At 46.7% G+C, this 23533-nt stretch overlaps 1 protein-coding gene across 6 annotated transcripts in view; it reads right to left on the bottom strand.

The window, feature by feature from the left end:
- Positions 1-5864: 5864 nt before the first annotated feature.
- The window catches only part of Dlc1 (DLC1 Rho GTPase activating protein), a 420643-nt gene continuing 402974 nt past the window's right edge, over positions 5865-23533 (bottom strand). For 5 of the 6 annotated variants that reach the window (XM_039094797.2, XM_017600236.3, NM_001370997.1 and 2 more), the window contains 10 exons: positions 21015-22438; positions 20196-20372; positions 17342-17501; positions 17023-17221; positions 14998-15211; positions 12857-12971; positions 12029-12247; positions 10738-10955; positions 9449-9622; positions 5865-8504 (listed from right to left, as the gene is read on the bottom strand). In XM_039094797.2, the coding sequence (XP_038950725.1) occupies positions 8384-8504; positions 9449-9622; positions 10738-10955; positions 12029-12247; positions 12857-12971; positions 14998-15211; positions 17023-17221; positions 17342-17501; positions 20196-20372; positions 21015-22438 (3021 nt within the window). In that variant the 3' untranslated portion in view covers positions 5865-8383. The remainder of the gene's footprint in view (positions 8505-9448; positions 9623-10737; positions 10956-12028; positions 12248-12856; positions 12972-14997; positions 15212-17022; positions 17222-17341; positions 17502-20195; positions 20373-21014; positions 22439-23533) is intronic. The other variant, NM_001127446.1, reaches the window with a different exon arrangement.

Below are 23533 nucleotides of genomic sequence, written 5' to 3'. Positions count from 1 at the left end.
TGTTCCTGTTTGTAAACCTTGTGGCAGTCCCAGGCTCTCTTGAGGTTGCTTTTCTTTCGGGAAAATTAGACGTTGGGATTTAGCATCTTGAACGTCCTATACCTGACATTGACAACTGATTTGACAGACTCGAAGTGCTTCTACATCAAAAGACTTTCTGAATGGGCTCTCTTCAGAAAAAGGAACGTCCCTAACCTGAGTAGAGAGTCTTCTCTTCGATAAATCTGCCTCTCAATCTGCAGGCCCCAAGATTGCCCAGTTATTACCAATCACGCTGTGGCATCTCTCTGATGTCTCACTTCCGGAGGGGTCCTGGCTCTCCATGCCTTGCCTTACCACCCACTGGGAATAGTCCCACTGTGATTTTGCATCACTCTCCATTACATATGGTGCAAGGGACGAAGCTGGTGCTCTGGGCAGAGGAGATGGGCTGAATACTGTGAAGGGCCCGGTCCTTCTGTCCTTTGCTTCCTGAACGGCTTCTCCGTTCTTTGATAAGTGAGTTTTGTTTTACCTGAGGTCACCCTTCCCAGTGTTGCCGGATCATATCTTCGTTTGTCCTTTTCTGGACATTAAACGGTAGTAGGATGAGAGAAAGTTCATGAAGACGCACAGGTGAAGTAGGCCTATGAAATCTGCTTCTTTTTTTTTTTTTTTTTTTTGGGTTCTTTTTTTTCCGGAGCTGGGGACCGAACCCGGGGCCTTGTGCTTCCTAGGTAAGCGCTCTACCACTGAGCTAAATCCCCAGCCCCATGAAATCTGCTTCTTAATTCCCTGGGTTGCTCTGCTCAAGGAATTTTGTCGTTTAAAAATCACCCATGATGCATTTCTGCCGTTCAAATGGGCATGAGTCCTACCAGAGGCAACTAGACCTCAGGTTGACCTGCCCACACGTGTTATTTATTCAAAAGGAGAGTTTGCAGCAGTATTGGTCACCCCTGCTGTAGAAGGCCTCCCTGAGTTACCAATTTGAGGCCCACAGTAGAGAGTGGTCTGAGTCCCACATATGTGTATATGAGTTTGGCTAAAACAAAACATGAATACATGAGGAAAAAAAATCCCCTAAGCCAGCCATTTTACCCATATTCTGCCTTACCAGTTACTCAGTTTCCTCTGGAAATTTAGCTTTTTTTTTTTAACTGTACACAGCAATAGGATAAGTAAGATGTTCCACTTTTAGTATATTAGTATCTTGGGATGAAGTAGTTAGTCTCCTGATCTTTTTGATATCCCAACATGGTGCCCTATGGGTTCATTTTCTTCTTGCTTTAGTACATTTTTACAGTGTGTGAACTCCGAATTTCCTGTTTCCTTGGAATGTTATTAGTGACCTGCTTGTCTGTTTACATTTTGAAATGCTGCACTAAAAACAACAGAAACGTTGATTCCAGCCATCTCTTTCTGGGTTTATCTTCCTTGTTGGAAACAGTTTACTCTGTCTCAAGCCCTTCAGAGTAAGAAAAGTTGGCTGCTCTGGGCCAGACCTAAATCCCTCCTTTTCTTGAGTGTTCATGTCATTGCCAAGTGCTTCAGAGGACATGGACCCTTAAAAGTTGCAGACCTGGGGCAGCCAGAATTCCAAAAGCCTGAGAGAGTTGCTTTCAACGAAGAACCTTTGCAGATCACATACCAATGAAAACCGCTTTACGCTTCCGCCTAAGGGGTTTCCTACATGGATGGGCACTGAGGAGAAAGTAGAGACATTATATCTTAGTGTGTTAGATTATTTAAAATGATAAGCCTTTGGAAATACTGAAAAGAAATGGAGTGTACTTAGGGGACATAATGCAGGGTCCTGTTGGAGAGCGAAGGCCAGAACGAGAAATCTGTATGTAGAAGGAGGGTGTGTCTCTTTGTCATAGTATTTTTGCCACTGACATTTGGGTATTGATGTGTCCTTGTGGACAAACCTGGTATGTTAATCCATTCTCTAGTACGACAATAAAATAAAACACTGAGATAACAGCTCATGAAGAGAAAGGTTAATTTTGCCTCATATATCATTGCATGACCTGATGGCCCTGTTGCTTTAATAGTAGAACTCGATGACCACCAAAAAGGGGGAGGATTTAGTTTAAAAATTTTTATTCACGTGTGTGTGTGTGTGTGTGTGTGTGTATATGTGTGTGTGTGTGTGTGTGTGTACAAAGGCCAGGATACAGCATCAGATAACCTAGACCTGGAGTTTACAAGTGGTTCTGAGTTGAGAGTCTTTAACTCCAGTCACAGACAGTTGAGCTGCCACGTGGATGCTGGAAATTGAACCTGGGTCCTCTGGAAGAGCAGCAAAGAGCTCTTAACTGTCGAGTCATCTTTTCCGGCCCTCCAAGCTACTCTTTATGATTGATAAAAAGCTTTCTTAGAGTCAAAGAATGGAACAGGCCTCCTTTCTAAGATCTTTTGTATCTTAACTGGGCAGAAGACAAACCGCCCCTGTGAGTGACTCCCTTTCCCTTTGTAAAGCCCAATGAGGGGAGAAATCTCAGCAGAGAGATCTGTTGTCCGTGTCAACAAAGCCTTGGGCCCATACAGGCAGACTGGCTGCTCTCTGAATCTCTGTATACACACCAAAGGTACTCTGGGCTGCAGATGCTAACATGAGCTTGCAGATTTCCAGGCTGCAGAAGACGGATCACTCTCCCTGTTTCGCCAGCATCACCTTGCTCTCCCACTGCCAAAGAACGAGCCTGAACTTACTGCATGTGTACAGGGCTGGCAGAACTTCCCGGGTTACCCCTGCCACTGGCTCTTTGAGGGCTTTCTGGATTGGCATTCCCTAAACAAATGGAATTTAAATTCTTTAGGCAAATCTCATCCCAATGGAACAGCGATCTGACTTGCGAGCCATGATCTCATTCTTAAGGATTTATGTTTTATAAGTCCTCCTGTGTGCTTGGGCCTGTTTCACTCTTGTGACTAGCCCTTTGGTTTTGAAAGTACCTGTAAGTTATCTTGACATCACCTCATGGAGCTTTTGCATAAAGTACCACAGAAAGAATTCAAAAGACCAGAACTGTGCTTATCGGCTGTAGGTTAAGAAACCAGATGGTCCTGTGTACCCTTGTACCATCGAACACTGGCACATTGCAATCGGAAGACATTTAATTGTCTCTGTGTGCAAACTCGGAGTCACACCTTTCTACGCTACACAAGAAGGACAAGAGGAGCCTTCGTATGTTTGAAATCATCTACTTGGTTGGCTGGACAGAGAGCTATTACGTCATTTCACCAGCTGTCAAGATAAACTCTGCATCAGGTCTGTCTTGACCTATTTAATTCCTCTTTGATCTTTCAGCGATGGAGGGACAGGACAGCGGTTTCTTCAGGATGCTAACAGCTGTTTTACCTACGGCTTGATTCATCTTGGTTCTTTCTGATTCTGGGGCAGAAATGACAGTAGATTAGCTCTGATAGTTAAAGAAAGGTCAACCAACAGCAGGTGTTCCGGGGTACGGTGCCTGAGTTAGAATCACTTTGGGGGCACCCAGGTTTTATTTTAGCCACATATAACCTGGTCTAATGGCTGTGCTTCACAAGACACACCTGAGACTTAGGTTAGTGTTGGAAAAACGGACAGAGGCAGTGCAGACACGTGGGTAGCTGTAAAATCATATGCATCTTGTTGGAAGACACTGATCTGTGGTCATTGGTTTCCTCGATTTTCCTGCAAAAGATAACACACACACACACACACACACACACACACACACACACACACTATACAGCCTCTCACTTGTCTCCACAGCCCTGAAAAAAATATCAAGAGGGACGCTGGAGGATAGCTCAGAGGTTAAGAGCATTTGCTGCCTGTACAGGCTGGTTTTGTGTGTCAGCTTGACACAAGTTGGAGTTATCACAGAGAAAGGAGCCTCCATTGAGGATCTGCCTCCCTGAGATCCAGCTGTGAGACATTTTCTCAATTAGTGATCAAGGGGGAAGGGCTCAATTAGTAATCAAGTGGTACCATCCCTGGGCTGGTGGTCTTGAGTTCTATAAGAGAGCAGGCTGAGCAAGCCAGGGGAAGCAAGCCAGTAACATCCCTCCATGGCCTCTGCATCAGCTCCTGCTTCCTGTTCTGCTTGAGTTCCAATCCTGACTTCCTTTGGTGATGAACAGCAGTGTGGAAGTGTAGGCTGAATAAACCCTTTCCTCCCCAACTTTCTTCTTGGTCATGCTGTTTTGTGCAAGAATAGAAACCTGAATAAGACACTGCCCTTAAAGAAAACCCACATTTGATTCACAGTGCTCACACTGGGCAACTGAGAACCCCCGTAGCTCTAGTTCTATCCCCAATGCTTTCTTCTGGTCCCCATAAGCCCTCACATGTATGTGATGCACACAGATACCCCGCAGGCACACACTCATTAAAAATCCATAAATACAGTAAAGGACATTAAAAGAAGCAATCCATTGTTAAAAGGCCTTTTCCATCGTTCTTACCGAAATTGGTAGATAGGAGCTGCAGAGAAGGCTCAGCAGTTCAGAGCATTCACTGCTCTTGCAGAAGACCTGGATTTCATTCCTAGCACACCCCACACTGCCTCACATCCATAATCTGACATCCCTCTTCTAGACTCTGTGGGTATCACACACACACACACACACACACACACACACACACACACACACACACACAGAGTACATATACATACAAGCAGGTAAAAACATCTACACATATAAAATAAGCCCAATAAAAATCCACTGGTAGGTAGCATGGGTGGGGCTTAACAGTTGCTTTGTGTGGTCTGGTTGACGTTAACTCTTCCTGAGTGAATATAGAGTGGTCTCACTGCTCACTGGTGACATTGTATATTTTTATGTCTGAGGGAGTAAGTCAATTAGTGAAGAGCTTGCCTGGTGTGCATAGGGTTCTGGGTTTGCCTTTCAGCATGGTGGTTTATACCTGTGATCCTTCCTTTTGGAGGGCGGAGGCAGAAGGAATGGAAAATTCAAGGCCATCTTAGCAAGTCCGAGGTCAGCCTGGGATAGATGACTTTATTTAAAGAAGAAAGGCAGGAAGGGGCAAAGGCAGGTTTTAAGAGCAGGGGGCAGGGTGAGCTAGCTTTGCCTAAAGCTGCAAACGGATGATGTAACAAAAGCGATCAAAATCTATAGCTGAAGCATGTAAACTATGCCATGCTGGTAGCACCGTGTACAGAACCTGCTAATAATTTAGGAATTCAGGGTTCTTCAGACAATATAGACATAGGTATTCTGGCTCAAGAGACTTTTACTTTGTATAGCTGTCTGCAAAGGAAAAACAAAAGGCCTCTGAGACAATTACAAGGTTTCCTGCTCTCTATGACTCTGGCCTGCTCTCTATGACTCCGGTAAATAACAAAATAAAACCTCTTGTAAATGGACATCACAAGTTCTGTGAGACAGGAAGCTGGTAAAAACTCCATTAAAGGATCTGAGGATGTATTTTAGTGGTAGAATGCCTATCCTGTATGTGTGAGGTCCTGACTTCAATGCCCAGAACAAAGAAAAGAGGGTCTACTATTTAACCTCAGCAGTCATATAACTAAGTAGACTAGGCTGGCCTCAAATTCACAGATCTTCCTGCTTCTGCCTCCCTAGTGCTGGTGTTAAAGGCGTGTGCCATCGCACTAGGCTTGATAAAGAACTCTTCAATTTAGAACCAACATACAGAGAAGTCGCCATCTTTTTCAGTTTAAAGTTTAACATCCCCTAGTAGTGAGTTTTGGGCTAGCCTGAGCTAATGTAGAAAGATCCTCCCTCAAACAAATTGAGACTAAAACCAAAGCCAAAGCAGGCTGAAAACAATGAACTGAAGTGAGGGTTCAAGGTTCATGATAAGCATTTTCTTCTCTTAAAAATAACGGAAGCAAATTCAGTCGGTGTTCTTTAGCAAACGATAAATTTATTTGGTGTCTACAAGTACAAAACACTGAAAGCTGCTGTAGAGGAATAATAAAGATGTGCAGGAGACGAGCCTGCCCTTGAAGAACTCACCATCCAGACCACGAGTCATGTGGACAAACCGTGGCCATGTTACAAGATGTTAACCCCAGTTCTTGGAAAGTCCCATACTCTGAAGAATTCTTCTCTGGCCAGACGTAAGTAATTCCCTTCAGCAGGGAAGTTAATCACGGGAGAGCAACCTTTTGTGGATCATTCAGTGACCTTAACGTCGCTCACAAGCGTCGTTCCGTTCGCCGTTGCTCGATTCTCGTAATTTCTCAGCATCGTTTCTGACCTTGGTCTGGAGAGACTCTCCAGGCTTCCTGAACCTTCACCGGGCTTTCCTGTTTGTGGGCGAATGGCTCAGTTGCAGCTTGGCCTTGGAATGATTCCGTCGTCGTCTGACTTCTCTCTTCGCTAATGTAGCTTCGGACTTGGGTTGGCACTGGGGCCCTGTGCTTTGCAAATCCCTGCTTCTAAGGGCGGAGAAGGTGCAAGGCAGAGAGCAGGCCAGACTCTTCCCCTTAAACATTTAATAGTGCACTCACCGAATATACTCTGTACAGATAGATATGGGGCAAATTATAAACCTCTTCCTTTATTTAGTCTTTTTTTTTCTCTCTCACTAAAACTGTATTCACGTAAAGTGTATTTACAATGTGGGGAGGGGAACCTTGAGGTACAAAACCCAAAAGAATATCTGAGGTATAAATACAAGTATATCTTAAATAATAATCTTTATCATGCTTTATCTATGTCTGAAAGCACAGTAGACAGACGTGTACATGTTTCTCAATAGAATGGTATATACAACATACAATCTTACAGATCTGGAAGCCATCAAGGTTGAATACACACATACACACACACACACACACACACACACACATCTTCACAAAGCAACACTGATAATTTGAAATACTCAGACTTTTAAAACTCTACTCTGACCCCTCCCCCCATTCTTCAAAGAACCTTTGAAATAATACTGACAAGGTAACTGAGTTATAACAAAATAAAAATCCTTCTGCAGCTCTCATTCATACGGTACTCACTGTTTCGATCCATACAAAATAAATTTACTAATACTGTCTTGAGTCAGTCCTCACCATTACAGTAAAACCTGTATAAAGACCACGCTTCCGAAAACCTGCACTGCTCGCTTTTCACTGAGATTACCATCCCCCATTATTACTAAAATACAGTTCAAGGGCATAAGGAAAGAGAGAAAGAAAAAAAATACAGGAAAAATAATACTCAGAAAACCTATCTGTGCATGATAAAATACACATATAGCTGTCAGGAACACTGACACCACCACCCACAATCAGAAGCCTCTTGTGCTTGGTTGGGTTAAACGTACTGGGGACATAGTTCTGGGTTCCCCTGGGTATCTTTGAATTTATGTCACAAGCAACACTATACTCCGAATTATAACAGGTAAAAAGTTTTGCTGAGTCCCTTATCCCAACTATTAGACCTAGATAACTTGAGCTATACAGCGAGTCAGTTGTTCAAGACCAGCCTGGGCAACACGGCGAGACACTGCCTCAGAACAAGGAGTGAAAACAGAGGTGGGGATGACTTCACTGTAAAGCGCTTGCTTGGTATATAAAAGGCTCTGGGTTCAACACCCAGTATTGGAAATGAGAAAGCGTTCTTACTTTGCTTATGGCTGTGTCTGTGTTCAGCTTTTCTATCTCACGTAAAGAAAAGCCTTTCTTTGGAGCCAGTCAAAGAGGTGAAGCTGATGCTTATTCCTGAACTAGTCTATGGTTAAATTCCTAGTCGTGGGGAAGCTACAGTTTATGGGACAGCAGAGCTTTACAGAAAAGAAAAAAAAAAAAAAGCTTAATAACCAGGGGTGGGGTGGGGGTGGGGGATGAGGAAGGGATCTGGATTCCCCTTCTGGGTGGATCCCTGGGTAGTCAGCTATTCCAGGTTGAGCTAAACCAGGTATAATAGCATCCTTTGTGGAGCATCTCAGTGTGCCAGACACTGCCTCCCATCCCTTCATCTATGCCACTCAGCCAGCAACACACACATTCACACTCCTCTGTGCAAACCATTCTCTGCTCGTCTCAGTGAGAAAACCTGTCCACGAGTACCAGCTGTTCCAGTGGATACATCAGTCCCTCAGTACGCCGAAAACAATAAGAAATAAGGTACACAGACGCTGATGTCGCAAAAGATCGACGACGCCTCTTCCGTATCTTCCATTAGGTGCTGAAAGAGTTCTTGCTTCTCAGAAGCAATCTGAATAATACAGGTACCCCGCCCCGCCGTGTCTTACATATTCCAGTCAAGGTCTACAACAGAGACCTAAGACAAACAGGAAGCAGCTTTAAGAACGTGTCGAATCTCTGTAGTCAATCAGACCCAGATGAACTCTTCCTCCAAGGACTTGCAAGGTTCTAGCAATATCACCCAGGTTGCAGACACGGCTGCCTCCCTTCGGTCATCACCTAGATCTGGTATCCTTGGATTCAGTGCTCTGATTACTGAAGGAGTCTCGGATCTTTACCACTTCAGCTGCACACAAATGTCCGAAAGATTTTGTGTACCACTCCGGCATGTGGCCCCTGTCACACACAAAGAAAAGCTGGTGAGTTATTTAAATTAGACAAAAAACCAAGGTAGGATCAAGGCGGTCTTGAGTACTTTTTTTAAAAACAAATTTTCACTATGAGGATTGGGCTCAGGACCTCAGGATGGAGAGGAAAAGGTCTTCACCATTGTGCTGTGCCAAAGGTTCCTACTTCTATTTCCTTCTCCCTTTGACAGTGTCTCCAAGTAGCCCTGGATGCCCTAGAACTGGCTACGTAGTCCAGGCTGGCCTTGAACTCACTGTGATTGGCCTGCTTTAGCCTCTCAAGTACCAGGATGCCTACTTTCAATCCTCCGTGAACAATATGTGAAGGTAAGGGCAACTTTTTGTTGGCAGACAATCCCTGGCCGAGCCATTACACATTTAGTACCAGAACATTTCCAGGGAACACCATTTAAAGATGCATACACAATGACCCTGGATACTGGATACTCAACTGACTTAGAGACAGTTTCAGCATGTATCTCAGAAACGGACTGCATGGGTAACTGACAAAGGGGACTTTTTTTTTTTTTTTTTTTTATGAAGTGATCATTCACTAGTCAATGTTGGGCATTTTTATATCTGAAGAATCGTGTTCATTTACCACACAAAAGCAAAACATGCACACTGCTCAAACACCTTCCGGTATAAAGCTGGCAATATCTACTTGTTGGTTCAATATAAAATATACCACTTCCTGTGGCTTTAAATATATGATAAAACTACCAGATTCACAGCACTTCAACAGCACATTTCCTAAGGTTTGGAAGCAGTACCCCAAAGGACAGCAAACATCACGGTTCTGCTTTATGTGCCCCACTCTTCATACGTGTCCAAAACAGTGACAGATTCCTTTGGCCATTCTTGTAATCATATGGAAAATCTGCATCTTCTGCGTCACCATCCCCACATCAAAAGGTCAGAATCAGAATGTACCTTAAATCAGCTCTGCACATGTAGGTGAGCTTGGATTTTCCTGACCCGCAGGGTTCAATCAAATATCTGGACAGGAGCACATTAACCCTCACCCCCGCCACGGGTGCCCGGTCGTGATCCACAGAGGTGAATAAGAGAGCACAGGCTCCCCTGGGCAAGTTAGTCCTCCAGGTCCTGTGGAGACAAAACCAAAGGGGAAATGGAATTTCTCAGAAGCCAGGTTGAGAATGGCACCTCCATCCTGAGATCCTCCCAATTGATTCCTGTGCACGGGCGCTGGGTGGACAATGTGCACAGAGTGGCTTCTGCTTGGGCTGGGTCCTGGCTGGTTTTGTGCATCAACCTGACACAAGCTGGAGTTATCAGAGAGAGAGGAGCCTCCCCTGAGGAAATGCCTCCATGAGACCCAGCTGTAGGGCGTTTTCTCAACCTGTGATCAAGCAGGGAGGGCCCAGCTCATTGTGGGTGGTGCCGTCCCTGGGCTGGTGGTCTTGGGTTCTGTAAGAAAGCAAGCTGAGCAAGGCATAGGGAGCAAGTCAGTAAGTAACATCCCTCCATGGCCTCTGCATCAGCTCCTGCTTCCTGACCTGCTTGAGTTCCAGTCCTGACTTCCTTTGGTGATGGACAGCAATGTGGAAGTGTAAGCTGAATAAACCCTTTCTTCCCCAGCTTGCTTCTTGGTCATGATGTTTGTGCAGGAATAGAAACCCTGACTAAGACAGGGTGGAAATGCTCAGTCACTCAGTCTCTTTTTGGAAAAGAGCCAGTCTGAAGTAGTTTTATTTAAAAAACAAAACAAAACAAAACACTTTCACATTTCACGAGTGTCTCAGGACATGGGCATCCAACATGCAATGAACAGTTCTGCAAGATTAACTCCACGTTTCCTCAAAGCTTTTTGGATCCGCTCCTTCAATACCCTTCAGGCTCTTGAATTCAGACTTGGGAGTTACACATAACTCGGCCTCAATCACCTATCACTTGGCGCTCAGTGCTATTTCCCTATCCACTCGTTAGCTACTTCTAACCAGAATATCCACAGTCAACTCGGCAGACATCTAGCACCGAGGTGCACGCTCTATTGAAAAGGCTCTGCCTTTTGAGCTCAGTGCCAAGAGGTAAAGCGTTGTTCGGGGCAGCACCCTGCTGGCTTTGACACCACTCCTCCCTGTTCCTGACATCTACCTTTGGCCCTGAATACTGTAATCACAGTGTACGTGTTAGTGATGCACGGGCTCGGTCCTGATGTGTAGCTGTCCTTGTCACAGTCAAATCAATTCGGGACTCACCTCAGTACGACGTAGTCCCTCGCAGGGTGGGGCGCCATGCTGTTTTGGACGTACTGGTAGATTTCAGTCTGGCTGTCCAGGATTTCGATCACCTTTGAGTCCAGCAGGTCGACATCCCAGAGGTGCTGCTCCTTCAGAAGGCGCTTTAAGATCTCCTCGGGGGCCGCAGGGACTTCAATGGTTGCCCTCCAAAGCCTTAGTGGGGGTCCTTCGCTTACCTGAAAAGAAGACACCGGTTTTGTTTGTTTGTTTTTTGAGACAGGATTTCTGTGTAGCCGGGGCCATTCTGGAACTCACTCTGTAGACTGGGGTGTCCTTGAATTCTAGAGATCCATCTACCTCTGCCTCCCAAGTTGGTGGCATCGCCCTCCGATTCCAGGCAAGATGTGGCTTGTTTGTTTGTTTTAACGATAAACCTACATATACTTTGGGTCTGAAAGCAAATTTCGAGTGGGGAACAGGCCCCTCTGTTCACAGCCCGATGAGTAAATCTATGCTACTAGTTCTGAAGACATTTAAGAGCAGTCCACAAGTGCAAATAAAATGGCGTTGGTTCTGGTTAAAATCAGACTTTTGTTTCCTGGGGCTTGTATGAGGATGATAACTGTGATAAATTCATTTATTTCATCCCTAACACTGCTAAGTTCATTTATTTCACCCCTAAGTCTGTATGGTCATTTGACCCCTGTTTTCAGGGTGGCTGATGGGACTTTACGCTGAGCTACAAAGGATGCTCCACACGGTGGCCCAGAACGGATGGGAGTATCAAAAAAAGGGCATGTACTAAGGTGCCCTTTAGAACCCAGTAACACTAGTGAGTCTCCCAGGTAAGGTCAGGGCAGTAGTTCTCAACCTTTCGAATGCTGTGACTCTTTAATACAGTTAGTTCCTCCTGTTGTGGTGAACCCCCAACCATAAAATTATTTCCCTTGCTACTCCATGAGTAATTTTGCTGGCATAGGTCATTCTGCTACTGTTATGAACCATAATGTAAATATCTGATATGCGACCTCCAAAGAGGTCACAACCCACAGGTGGAGGACCGCTGTTCTAAGATGAGTCTGAGGAGGGAAAGAGCTTCATCATGACCAGACTGAGATTTCGCAAGTGTTAGTATTTGTCCCTCTGTGGACAATGTCCATTTCCCTGGGGACTCTCAATCACCTGGCTGCCCAACACAGGGACAGTTGTCAATGACAGGCAGAGATCCCCACAGACAATACAACTGGACAGAATCTCAGGTCTCATGACTCTGTCATGACCAGAGGAATGGACCAGGGAGAAGACTGACCTTCTTATAGGACAGCTCGGCCTGTTCAGAGGTAGGGTAGCTGACCCAGCCTTTGAACTTCTCTTTGACCTCCTTGAACAGGCCATCCACACAGTCCTGGAGGAAGTGTCTGTAGTCAGCGGGCTGATCATTACTCAGGTGTCCCAAGGCCTCCAGTGTCAGGGGCTTCAGCTCCTGTTCAGTGTATGAGTTACGGCACCGGCTCATTTCCTCAGGAACCTGGGAGATACACGCAAGGCAACAAGGTGATGGGGCCGCCAGCGCCTCAACAGAAGGTGAAGTGCAGAATCAACCGCCCGACTCAAGCTGGCCGTCTGCTCCCTCAAGACAGTGAAGGATTTAAGTAACCACAACAGGGTGTCCATGGAGCAAAGCGGGTCTCTCAGACACAATTTTAATTCCAGGTTGTTTGTTGCTTTTTCTTTTTTTTTGTTTGTCTTTTTTTAAAAACAAACAACCAAACCAAACCAAACCAAAACCCAGGGTTTCTCTTATGTGGTCCTGGCTGTTCTGGAACTAGCTCTATAGACAGGCTGGCTTCAAATTCTGTTTTTGCTTTTTAAGTAAAAGGTAGACAGTTTTGTCAAAAATTAACTGCAAAGGGTGTATAGACACACACATATTTAAATACATATAAAAATACCTGTGTGTGTTTGTGTGTGTGCATTATCTGAGAGACAGAGACAGAGAGGAGTCTATGTGTGTGTATGTCATTTTTTAGCCAATCATGGGGAAGATGTTTTGTGTGTGGGAGCAAGTACCAAGCCGCTGACTTTGTGCCCGCCCACATTCTCCTTAGGCCAGCGGCCAAGCCTCGGGGCTGTGTACCTGAAAGAGCTTCTTGCACTCGGCAATCATGTGGGCCAACCCTTGAGTGGCGGCTAGGTTTTCATTCAGATCTTTCTGGTCTGGTTTGCCCAAACTCTGTTTTCTTTGCATTACCCTGGGTGAGAGAAAGAAAGGGTTTTTGGTAAGCAGGTGAAGTGGTTCAAAGAGCCTTTTATTTGGTTCAGCAGTTTCTCAACTGTTCCATTAAAAACGCAACACAAAACGCTAAACAGACAGACACATTCCTGTTAAATATGGAGACTATTTAAAGGCATCTTATTAAATGGCTTCCAAGAGTGTTTATGCGTTGGGGGCTGAGGCAGTCTGGCAGTCTCGAAAGGAACTGATGTGGGAGCTGTTTGGACTAGGGATAGAAGGTACAGCCATTGTTACTGACTAAGTAAACAGGATCCCCTACCTTAGGTGAGGGATAAGCCTATTGTTCCCTGGAAGCTTGGTCTTATTCTTATCTGGCCCCTCTTCATCACCTGTAGCTTTTTTTATCCCATTAAAGTCGGGTTTGCTGGCCCAACAACTTTTAACACTAGTTAAAAGGCTCTCGGAGTCTTGTGTGGTTTCCAGGTGCAATGGCTTCAAAGTATCAAGCTGAGAGTAATTTTTCAGAAGAGAAGCAGGATGTGCTGGGTTCATTCTGTCACCCTTTCCTCCGGTGGCGTGGCGGAGGGGAGGAGATCTTATCATGAGCTATTCACAGAAGAAACTTGAATCAGATTTGCTATCTCTTCCTTTCAGAGCCAGACTTTCCCTAAACTTTATTTTTGGAAAAAAAAAAAAGACACTTAACAGTTTGTCCATCTCCTGTGATCTTTACCGCAGGAGAGGACTGAAGGAAGGAGGCAGCCCTATGCCGGGTATAGAGTAAGTCCTGGTGAGTATCAGCCTCCATGTGCACTCGCTTGGCTTCTTCCAATTGCCGCACTGCTCCTCCTGTCTTCTACACATGTGTTCTAGGCAGAGATGTTTGGCTCTGGCTAATTGGCTTAAGCTGCATGTTAAGTCAGAGCAACGCAGGTTCAGTAACCTCTGTCCTTTGTGGCTCTGCTTTTTACTTCAAGCATAGACCACAGACAGTCTTTCCTGGCCCCTTGGAGGTTAAAGCTCTGGGGACTAGCTACCCACGCAGGAGTTTTAGGACAGTAGGTCTGCTGGGTTGTTTGCTGGGGGAATAGGATTGATGCTCTTTGATTTGCCTTCAACTCTGGCTCTGCCAAAGCCTAAACTCACAGTGCTCCCTTTCAGAACCACTGTGCTTACAAGATTGCTTTCAGGAGGGCTAGGAGAGGAGACGGGTGGGCGGGGCGGGGGGCGGGGGGGCGCTGCTCTGTGAGCTGACAGTGACAGGGGCCTGGGTAGGATAGATCCCCAAGAAGCTCACGCTTAGGACAATGATGACGAGCTGGTGGTACTGTTGTGGCAGGTTTTGGAAAAGTTAGGAGGTGGGACTCAGGTCACCAGGAGTGGGTCCTTGGGTATCTTGTTTCTGTCCTGTGTGTATGTCCCCTCTGCCCCCTCCCCTGGGGCCACCATAAAACAAAGGTCCTCTTCTGTTGCCCCGTGATGTCTTACCCGAGACATGGGGCCAACCAATCATGGTTTGATTCCTCTGAAACCATAAGCAAAGTCAACGTTTACTCCCTGTGATGGCTTGTATATGCTTGGGCCAGGGAATGGCAGTGTTAGGAGGTGTGGACTTGTTGGGGTAATTGTGTACCCTAGTCCTAGCTGCTGGAAGCCAGTCTTCCACTAGCAGCCTTTAGGTAAAGATGTAGAACTCTCAGCTCCTCCTGCACCATGCCTGCCTGGATGCTGCTATGCTCCTGCCTTGATGATAATGGACTGAACCTCTGAACCTGTAAGCCAGCCCCAATTAAATGTTGTCCTTTTTAAGACTTGCCTTGGTCATGGTGTCTCTTCACAGCAGTAAAACCCTGACTAAGACACTCCCTCCCTTAAGTTGTTTGGGTCAACTCATCTTTTACAGTGTCATACAGGGACTTAATTCCAGGATTAACCACCTTTGCTTGGCTCAGGTAAGAATCCAATGAGAATTCAGGGCCAGAGCCCTAGAAGGAAGAGAGTGATGCCTCCCAGGTACATGCCCTCTTGCATCTGATCTGTACCTTGGAGAAGAATTCTCTCGCTTCAGGGTGTTGAGGTGGAAGAGAGACGGAGCTAAGCACACAGCCAGGTTGGTGGGAGTCATCTGGTTTTCTTTCACAGCCGCCGTGACATCGCTCAAGAAATAGAGAAGTGTCTGGAGAACCTCCCGGTTCTCGTCAGGCAGGAGCATAATGGCTGCCTTGATTGCTTGGAGGCGCTGGTCCTTGGGCACATCTGCAGGACACAAGTATTCCCACCACCAACTCAGTAATTTTCCACGCACACGGCAAGTCCACACCCCAAAGCCAACATCGGCATCAAACACTGAACAGGCACTTGTAGAAAGCATACTAAAGATTAATAAGGAAGAAATTATGGGCTGCCACCGGCGTCACTACCCTCAAGTATTTCCTGCCTTGTGGGGGAGTCGAAACATTTTAAACACCCACAATACTAACATGCTCTTAAATCGACCTCAGACTTGGGCTCCAGATGACACGTGCCTTTAGTGTACAGAACCGTTTTTTCTCATCATTAAAAAAAAAAAAAAAGATCTCTAATTTGCCACCTTAATTACTGAAATCATTCTACATTAAAGGTTTTGCATAGTTTTAATAATAAGTTTTATGTGAGACACGTGCAAGACATTAAAAAATGGAGGCTGCTCAACTGAGTAGAAAGGGTTCAGTATCTTTGGGGACCAAGTTTGACCCATTTGCCCATCCTTTAAACGGGGAAAGGATGTGAAAAATTTCAAAGGCAGATCTTAAATAATGACTTTTAAAGTTTTTTATAGAAATTATACCAAGAAGCGAATGTACCAAAGTGCACATAAGTCCGTAAGAACAATTTATACTGTAGTAAGTCTGCCTGGAATTCCAGTCTCATTCACCAGGGAAACTTTTCTTTTTTTAAAAGCATGTGGTGGAAAAAGAGAGTCACTTAAATGCAGGGCCCTAAGACAAACTGATTAACCGGCTCCATGGTTACAACGCATAACAAATACTTCGGCGGGGGGAAAATGTGACCTGCGTTTTCACAAAATATGAAAGGTTGAAAGAAATCATGAAGCAGTCCAGGCCAGCTCCGTTTCTCATAAAATAAAGTCTAGCACGTCAGTTCTAAAGATTATTTCAGCACGAAGACGGGCTGCTTTTAAATCACGCTGCTCTGACGTCACCCAAGCCCGGAAAAAATACAAGGCTGTGAAAGCCACAGTCCCCATCTTGATCATCCACTTCCTCAACTGGTTGCCTTAAGCCGGGCCTAAACGTGAGGAGGGCATATGTATTGTCTCCCTGGGTATTTATGGAAGGAACTGTGATGATTAACCAAAAAAGGGAAAGGAGGATTATTCATTCATTTTCCAGTGAGATAAAATACACAGGCACCAGGGAAAATTTAAATTCAACAGCCCTGGAAGAGAGTTATAAAGTAAATAAGTCTAGAGACGGGAACGGAAGGAAATGAGAGGTGGGTGGAGGGGAGGGAGAGAGAGGTCGGGGTGAAGGAAGTGGAGAAGAGGGAGAGGGTAGAAGGAAAAGGCAGGAGGCAGAGAGGGAGAAGGGACGACGGAAGGTCAGCATGCCATTTTGGTACCCTACTTTTTGGCACCTACTGCTCAGGGCAAACGAAAGATGACAGTGGACTTGACTATGAACATGTACAATGGACCTTTTATACTTCCCGACTCATCCGGAACATTTATTTTCTCTTTCTTTTTTAGGACAAGGATGGTCTTGACCCTCTGATCCTCCCAACTCTAAGAACTCCAAAGCGCTGGGTTACAAGTGTGCACCACCACACATGGTTTATGTGGCGCCGGACAGAAAACTCGGTACTTTACGTGTGCTGCACAATTACTCTGCCAACACACTCCCAGGTCACAAAAATCACGTTTCGGTAAGGATACATCAACCTATCACACACACCAACTTCAAACTCAGGTTTTGAGAAGGTTTTCCCCGCAAAAGGCTGACACGTGTTTCAGTTGGTCCCATGGAACCTGACACCGACCGTCGTTAAGAAAACCCGGGGATGCTTACACTGGTAGATCTGCAGGAACGTTTCGGAGAGTTTGTTCGTCATGAGGGGCTCGGGGAGATCTCGGAAATATTGCTTTAACATGTCTGCCACATCGTAAGCAGATTGGCCTTCATAGTTGACGTAATCTTCCGCGCTTTCGTTCATCTGGCGTAGGGCCTGGATCCGGGATTTGACACCTGACTTCCTGAAGAGCCCAACCTTTTGGAGGAAAAACATTAGGGATGAGCGGGGAAGCAGAGTCTTCTCCACGAGGTGAGAGAAAGCATGCAGCGTGAAGCTCAGCTCCCACGCGTGGAATCCACAGGAAGCTGTGCTCACCTGGTCCAGACAATGGTTACGGAGGTAGCGCATGGCCTGCTGGATGCTCTGAGGCAGGGGCTGTCCTGAGCGCTGCACATTCACGGTCAGGGGGACCCCAAACACACTCCGGTCCTTGTAGTCTGGAACCTTGATCCTTTTCATAAACTTGGGCACGGCCCTGTTTAAAGAAGATGTGGGGGAAGAGTTAAGCATTTACTTCCCTGAATTGGCTCACCCCCTTTTTTCAGCCCCCTCTCCCATGAATTTGATCTCTTTCAATACAGGGACCATTTAAATGAAAATTAAAGTGACCAGTTCACTTTCATAGCTGTAGTAGCCACATTAGGCCTTACTAGGTCAGTAACTTCTATAATACATCATGGGTATAGAATGCCCTATCACCCAATTATTAGACAATGTCACAGGAATTTTTTTTTGGTGGGGGGTGGGGTGGGCAAAGTGCTCTTGGCTGTCGAACCCAGAGACCCTGGAGTCTCTCTAGGCAACGCCCTGCTACTGAGTCACACCCCTAACATGTCCCGGTTCCTTTGTTTTTTTTTCGACTCTTTCTTATGTAGCCCAGTCTGGTCTCGATATTTGAAGAGCTGTAGCTGTAAGACCTGGTCAAATATCCTCATCTGGGGAATCTGTTAACTCCTGCTAATCTTGAGAACGGCTGTCTGTGGTCCTCGGGGAAGCTAATGGACTTCCTTACATGAGAATGGTACAGGAAGGAAGAGGCAAAAATACATAATACCCTATTAGGGACTTCTGATGTGAGCTTGAGGAACGACTTCCCACCTTTCCTAAAAGAGTATGAATCCCTTCTGGGTTCTTGAAGAGATCTGAATTGCTTCATATAAAAGAGATCTGGGTAATACTGCATAAAAATCAGCAGACACAAAGCGGACTGTCTTGTCATACTGAGAACCTAGACCAGAGCTCAAATGGGGCACGACCCGAAGTCAAAATAAATTCCCCTGCCTATGACCCCAAAGAACACAGCATCTTCAGGCTTCTATGGGAAAGGGGAAAGATACAATGGGAGTTTTGTGAGGCTCCGGGAGGCGGCCAGGCAGCCTGAAAGCAGGCCCACCCCCAGCTATAAACACGACACCAGGAAACACATGTCAGGCATTTAAGGCAGGTATCTGCGCTCTATGACTGACGCCTTGAGTGAGAGCAGAAAGGGCAGAGCCAAACAGGAAAGGGACTTTGGGCTGAAGTGCTCCTTGCTGACCGAGCTCTACAATGCCAGGCCTTTACATTTTGGTTTTGACTCACTGGAAAAACTGACCAGAACTGAAGTAGAAGGGTGGACTTGGAGATTTTTTTTTTTTTTTTGAGGGTTTGGTGAGAAAAGGGGTAGACAACCCTGAAAGGAGAATGTAAAATATGCAGTTTTAAATAGCACTGAGGAAAATATTACTCTAAGCACCGAGGGACACCACAGAAAACCGACTTCTGGGTGCTTGCCCACACGGCGGCCGTGACATGCCACTCTTGATGGCTCTAGAAAAGGAAAAGCCAAAGGGTAGAGCCTGATTTGTATTTCCACACAGTCAGGCAGACAGTGGGTGCTGCAGCAGAAGCGTGCACAATGCTGGCTTTGTTGTGCGTGGCAAGCCTGGCTGTGGAATGTGGAAGAACACATTACAGTCCCCACTGAGAATCTGAAGCACTCTGGGATAGACTGGTCGATATGGATTTCTGTCATTGAGAACAAAGGCTTCTGTATTTAGCAAGGCTCCTGTTACTGCCTTAGCTAGGAAGTGCTTTGAGGCCCGTGTACATTCCTAGGAGGGAGGAGTGAGAGCATCTAAGAGCCGTGGACCCTGCCTCAGACTACGTCAAGCCATTTGGGCTGGTCGCAGAGTGTTCCAGTGACATGGGCTGCATCTCTGTTTTCCTAAAGATTGGACTACAAGCTCCCTGACGTTGAGTGAAAAGATTCAGGGACGACTGGGACACTACGAAACACAGAGACCTGGACCCAGGCACAGTTCTTGTCTTTGCACTATGAGTGTGGGCAGAGATTATGTCCCGCCCACCACCCATCTAGCCTGAATGTCCACATCTTAAGACTGTACACCCAAGGCTGACTCTTCAAGATTATGATGCTAGACATCTAATACATTTCAATTTTAAAAATATATTTGTACATAACAGATAGAACCGGTCTCCAAACACCAAAACAAACAAACAAACAAACCCCAAAACTCAAAGAAACAGAAGCAGTATATACATAAGATATTATAGCTAACCATTTATTACTCCCTGAGCATTTTTGCCAGAAAGTTCCCCACCCAAATAAACAACAAAACAAAAAACCCAAACCCAAAATAAAAAACTTTTTAGCACAGGTAGATTTTCTTGTCATGCTCAAAACCTTCACACTCAAAACTGACTGACAACGTGATGGTGTGTGGACTCAGCGTAGACCAGGGCCTGAGTTCAATTCCAAACACTGTTTTTAGAAAAAGCCTCTAAAACCATGCACGGGTATGGATATGGTCAAGTAGCTTCGTCCTATCTCACCATTTCTCCTTCCTTCCTCCCGGGATCCTGACGTGAGAGTGTCAGTGTATTTAGCTAGTGGGGGTTATTCCTACAGCTGGCAAGATGGCTGTGCAGTATGACGTCACAGGAATGCAATCTCTCATGGAAAGGGCCGGAAACCCAACCAACCAGTCCTGCAGCTAACTCCCCGAGGCTCCGGGAGCTTTAGCCGTGGAGACTGACTGCCTAAGGATGACAGATTGGCCATTTTGACAGAAGACAGAGCAGTCATACGCTTAGTGCTGGGGACAACCTCAGGGAGTGTGATAACATCACCCAGAGTGACTGCTCACCACGCACTTAGCTCTCTTACCAGCTGAAGCCATGCTTGTTGGAAGGCGTGTACTTTTCCAGCAGGGCCGTCAATTTCAGGAGTGAGTATTTCTGCAGTAGGTTCATCTGGGCCACAGACTGACAGTTAATCTGCAGAGACACAGAGTTCAGGCTCGGCCGGTGAGAGCTCTGAAAGCTATGCCATCTCAGTCTGTGCCTGCAAGAGAACAGGGCGGGAGGAGTGAGGCGAGACAAGACAGGTCAGAAGCTGCTCACAGGGACCCCCAGCACTGACACTCCTTTCCCGATTTCCCTCCATTGTAAAATAGCCCTTCCTATGTAACCCCGAAGGTTGGTTCTAGAGCACTGCAGATATGTGGACTCGGGACACTCGGGCCTCTTAGACCTCTTACAGAAGACAGACAATGTCTATGCATATCGGGAGCGCCCTCCTACTCAGTGCAAGTTTATAAGCCCGATTGCTTATAATAACCTGCTAAGTGACAAGAAGACAGTTTCTCCCCTGAGCATTTCTCGTCTGTGCCTGGCAGAGTCTGAAGATTTGGAGCTGCAGGAAAACCAAGTGTACAGGCACTTAGACCATTTTAACCACTTCTAAGTACACCCCAGGGTGGCATAAAGTCCGATTATATTGTGCAAACACCACCACCTTCCAGGATCCACTGTCTGCATCCTTCATGACCAAAGGTTTACAATACCCTCCCTTCTTTGGGATTGCTAGGGTCTCCTCCTGGTCGGGCGCTAGGAATTTACAGGACTGCGAATGTCAGACTCGATCCCGCCAAGCAGACCCTTCTTGATCCCCACCTCAGTCTGGAGCCGGAAGTAAGGGCCTTACCTATTACACCTGGTCAGGGAAGCCCCCACCCCTGAGTCTCTTCTTTCAGGGATATCGGTGGGCTCCTCGGGCTCGTTGAGGGAGTTGCCTGTGCTGTCCAGGTCACTGGGTGTCCTTCGGTCGTGGTCCACGTCCAGGTGTATCTGTTTTGGGGACGACGGGCAAGGAGACACAGAGTCCAGGGCTGAGTCCGAGTCGCCCTCGTCCGAGAACTTTTCAGACCACTGGTTGACTATCCGCTGCATCCCCTTCACGTGGTAGAGAATGTCATCGAGCTCAGGGAAGATGTCCTCGTTCTCCAGGTCGGCCAGTTCGCCCGAGCTGGAGTAAAGGATAGAGCCCGGCACGTTGTCATAGATGCTCATACGGCTGCTCACGGAGCTGGAGGAGTTGCGTCTCTTCAGCTCCTTAGGACTGTCGCTGCTGTTTTCTCTCCGTAGGCTGAGGTGGCCAGGGCCGTGAAAGCTTCCAGTCCTCCAGTTCACAGAACTGTTCCCCGAGGGACAGAAACTGCCATTGGAGAGGGCCTTGGGGAAGGTGCCAGGCTTGTGGTCTTCGGGAATGTAGAACACTGTGTCCTCCGGGTAGCTCTCTCGGTTCTTATAGTTCTGCTCTGTCACATTATTAAAGGCAGACTGACTGAAAGGGTCGAAGCCCTCAAGGTACATGCCCACCCGCTTGTTACAGGTGCTGAGGCTCCGTGTCCTGGTGACCGGGCTGGGTGTGCTGACGGCACTGCTGGTCTCTGACTGACTGCTGCTACTGCTGGTCTGCGTGGAGTTAGACACACTCCTTTTTCGTACCATGGGCACGTTGATGTGGTTGCCATTGAGGGCCGAGATCTCCACACAGTTCAGCTGCTTCAGCTTCTCCTCGTCCATGCCCTCCTGAAGGATGGGAGCGCTGATGATCAACCCCAGCTTAGAGGGTGCCTTGTGCTTGCTGTGGTGGGAGCCCTTGAGCTTCAAGCTCTCCATCCGCTTGAGCAGGCTCCGAGTCTTAGACTTGGTGTTCTTCTCGTGACCTTTCATGCTAAAACTGAAGCTGGACAGTTCCTTGGGGGACGGCAGGCTGGAGAAAGAGTCCTCGTTGCCTACAAAGTGGCTGGAGGAGCAGACGCTGATGACAGAATTGGTCCGGGGTGTCGTAGCCTCCCCGCTGTGGGGCACGTGGGTGGGGGCGCTGCTGCTGGTGCTGCTGAGGCTTCGGATAGAGGACACCTCCTGGTGCTCACTGAGGTCTGTCAGCATGCTTTCGCGGCTTGTGGCGCTCTGCAAACGGGAATTGTCTGGGGACCCAGGGATCGGATCCTGCTTCGGAGAAAAGACATCGAACTCTTCAAGCCGGGACCACCGCTTACTGTCCCTCTGGAAAGTCCACTTGCCGCTTATGGCACAAGGCTCCTCTTCATCTGAATCCTCACTCTGCAAACACAAAACGAAGCCATTTACGTGCTGGGCCAAGAAGGGCACGGAAGGCAAGACACAGGCTAAGGGCTAAGACACAGCTCAAAGGATACCTCCGGTGCCCATGCTCACTTCTTGTGAGTCTCAAAGATGGATCTAAAAGCTTCATTATTATTTTATTTAGAGAATATGTTTGCATGTATGTGTATGTGTATGTATATGAATGCTTGTACCGTGTTCAGAGGACTATCAGAGTTTCTCCTTCAACCATGTAGGTCCTGGGTACAGCACTCGGTTGTCATGCTTGGCAACAGGCCCACCGTCATTTCACCAGCCCAGATGTAAAGACTTTAACAGAAGTCTGACCAAATGTTGCCAGCTAAACAAGTTGTTTTATTGAAACCCTGGCTCTTTAGGCCGTTCATGAACCGCTCACAAAGGGGACCTCTGAGATTGGCGAAAATTCCAAGCATGCAAAATATTCTGAACTGGAGCTGGAAGTCAACAGCCGTGGGACTCCCTCTGGATTGCCTCCAGTTTAACTCTGCCTATTGACAGAGTGTGTTTATATTCTCGTGGGCAATTAAAAAATAAAATAAAATAAAAAGCTATTTTCAAACAGTAGACTGTCAGCTGAAGACACTAGGTGCCCAAGGGAAAGTCAAGGTATTTCCCTAAAAGAACCGGAGACCAGATATAGAGCCATCGTGGGTAGAGCACCAGACTATTCCCTTCCAGAAGGGACGTCAGACACAAGTCAGCATGCTGGCTATCCTTGCCCCGCCTGCGGAAACTAGCGCTAGGCCCAGTTTGCTAAGACACCAAGCACACAGTATCCCACACTAATATGGAGATTGCTGAGCTCAGTGGGCACCGAGGTTCCAGATCGCTCGTGGAAAAGGTTTAACATCCTGGACTGTACAATCTCCTGTCAGGAGTACGTTCTTTGGGCAAATTTATCCCTCTTTAATTTTCGATAGCAATTCCTAGCACTGCCTCACCTTCTCCAAGGGCTCATAGCTCTGACCCAGAAACAAGAGTCCTGTGACCCACCACCACTGACAGAGTGTGGGGTTTCCTGCCCCGGCTTCGGCTTCTTCCTCCCTGCCCTCG

The sequence above is a fragment of the Rattus norvegicus genome, chromosome 16, assembly GCF_036323735.1.
Source record: "Rattus norvegicus strain BN/NHsdMcwi chromosome 16, GRCr8, whole genome shotgun sequence".
Lineage (NCBI taxonomy): Eukaryota > Metazoa > Chordata > Mammalia > Rodentia > Muridae > Rattus > Rattus norvegicus.
This window is presented reverse-complemented; position numbering and strand designations above follow the sequence as displayed.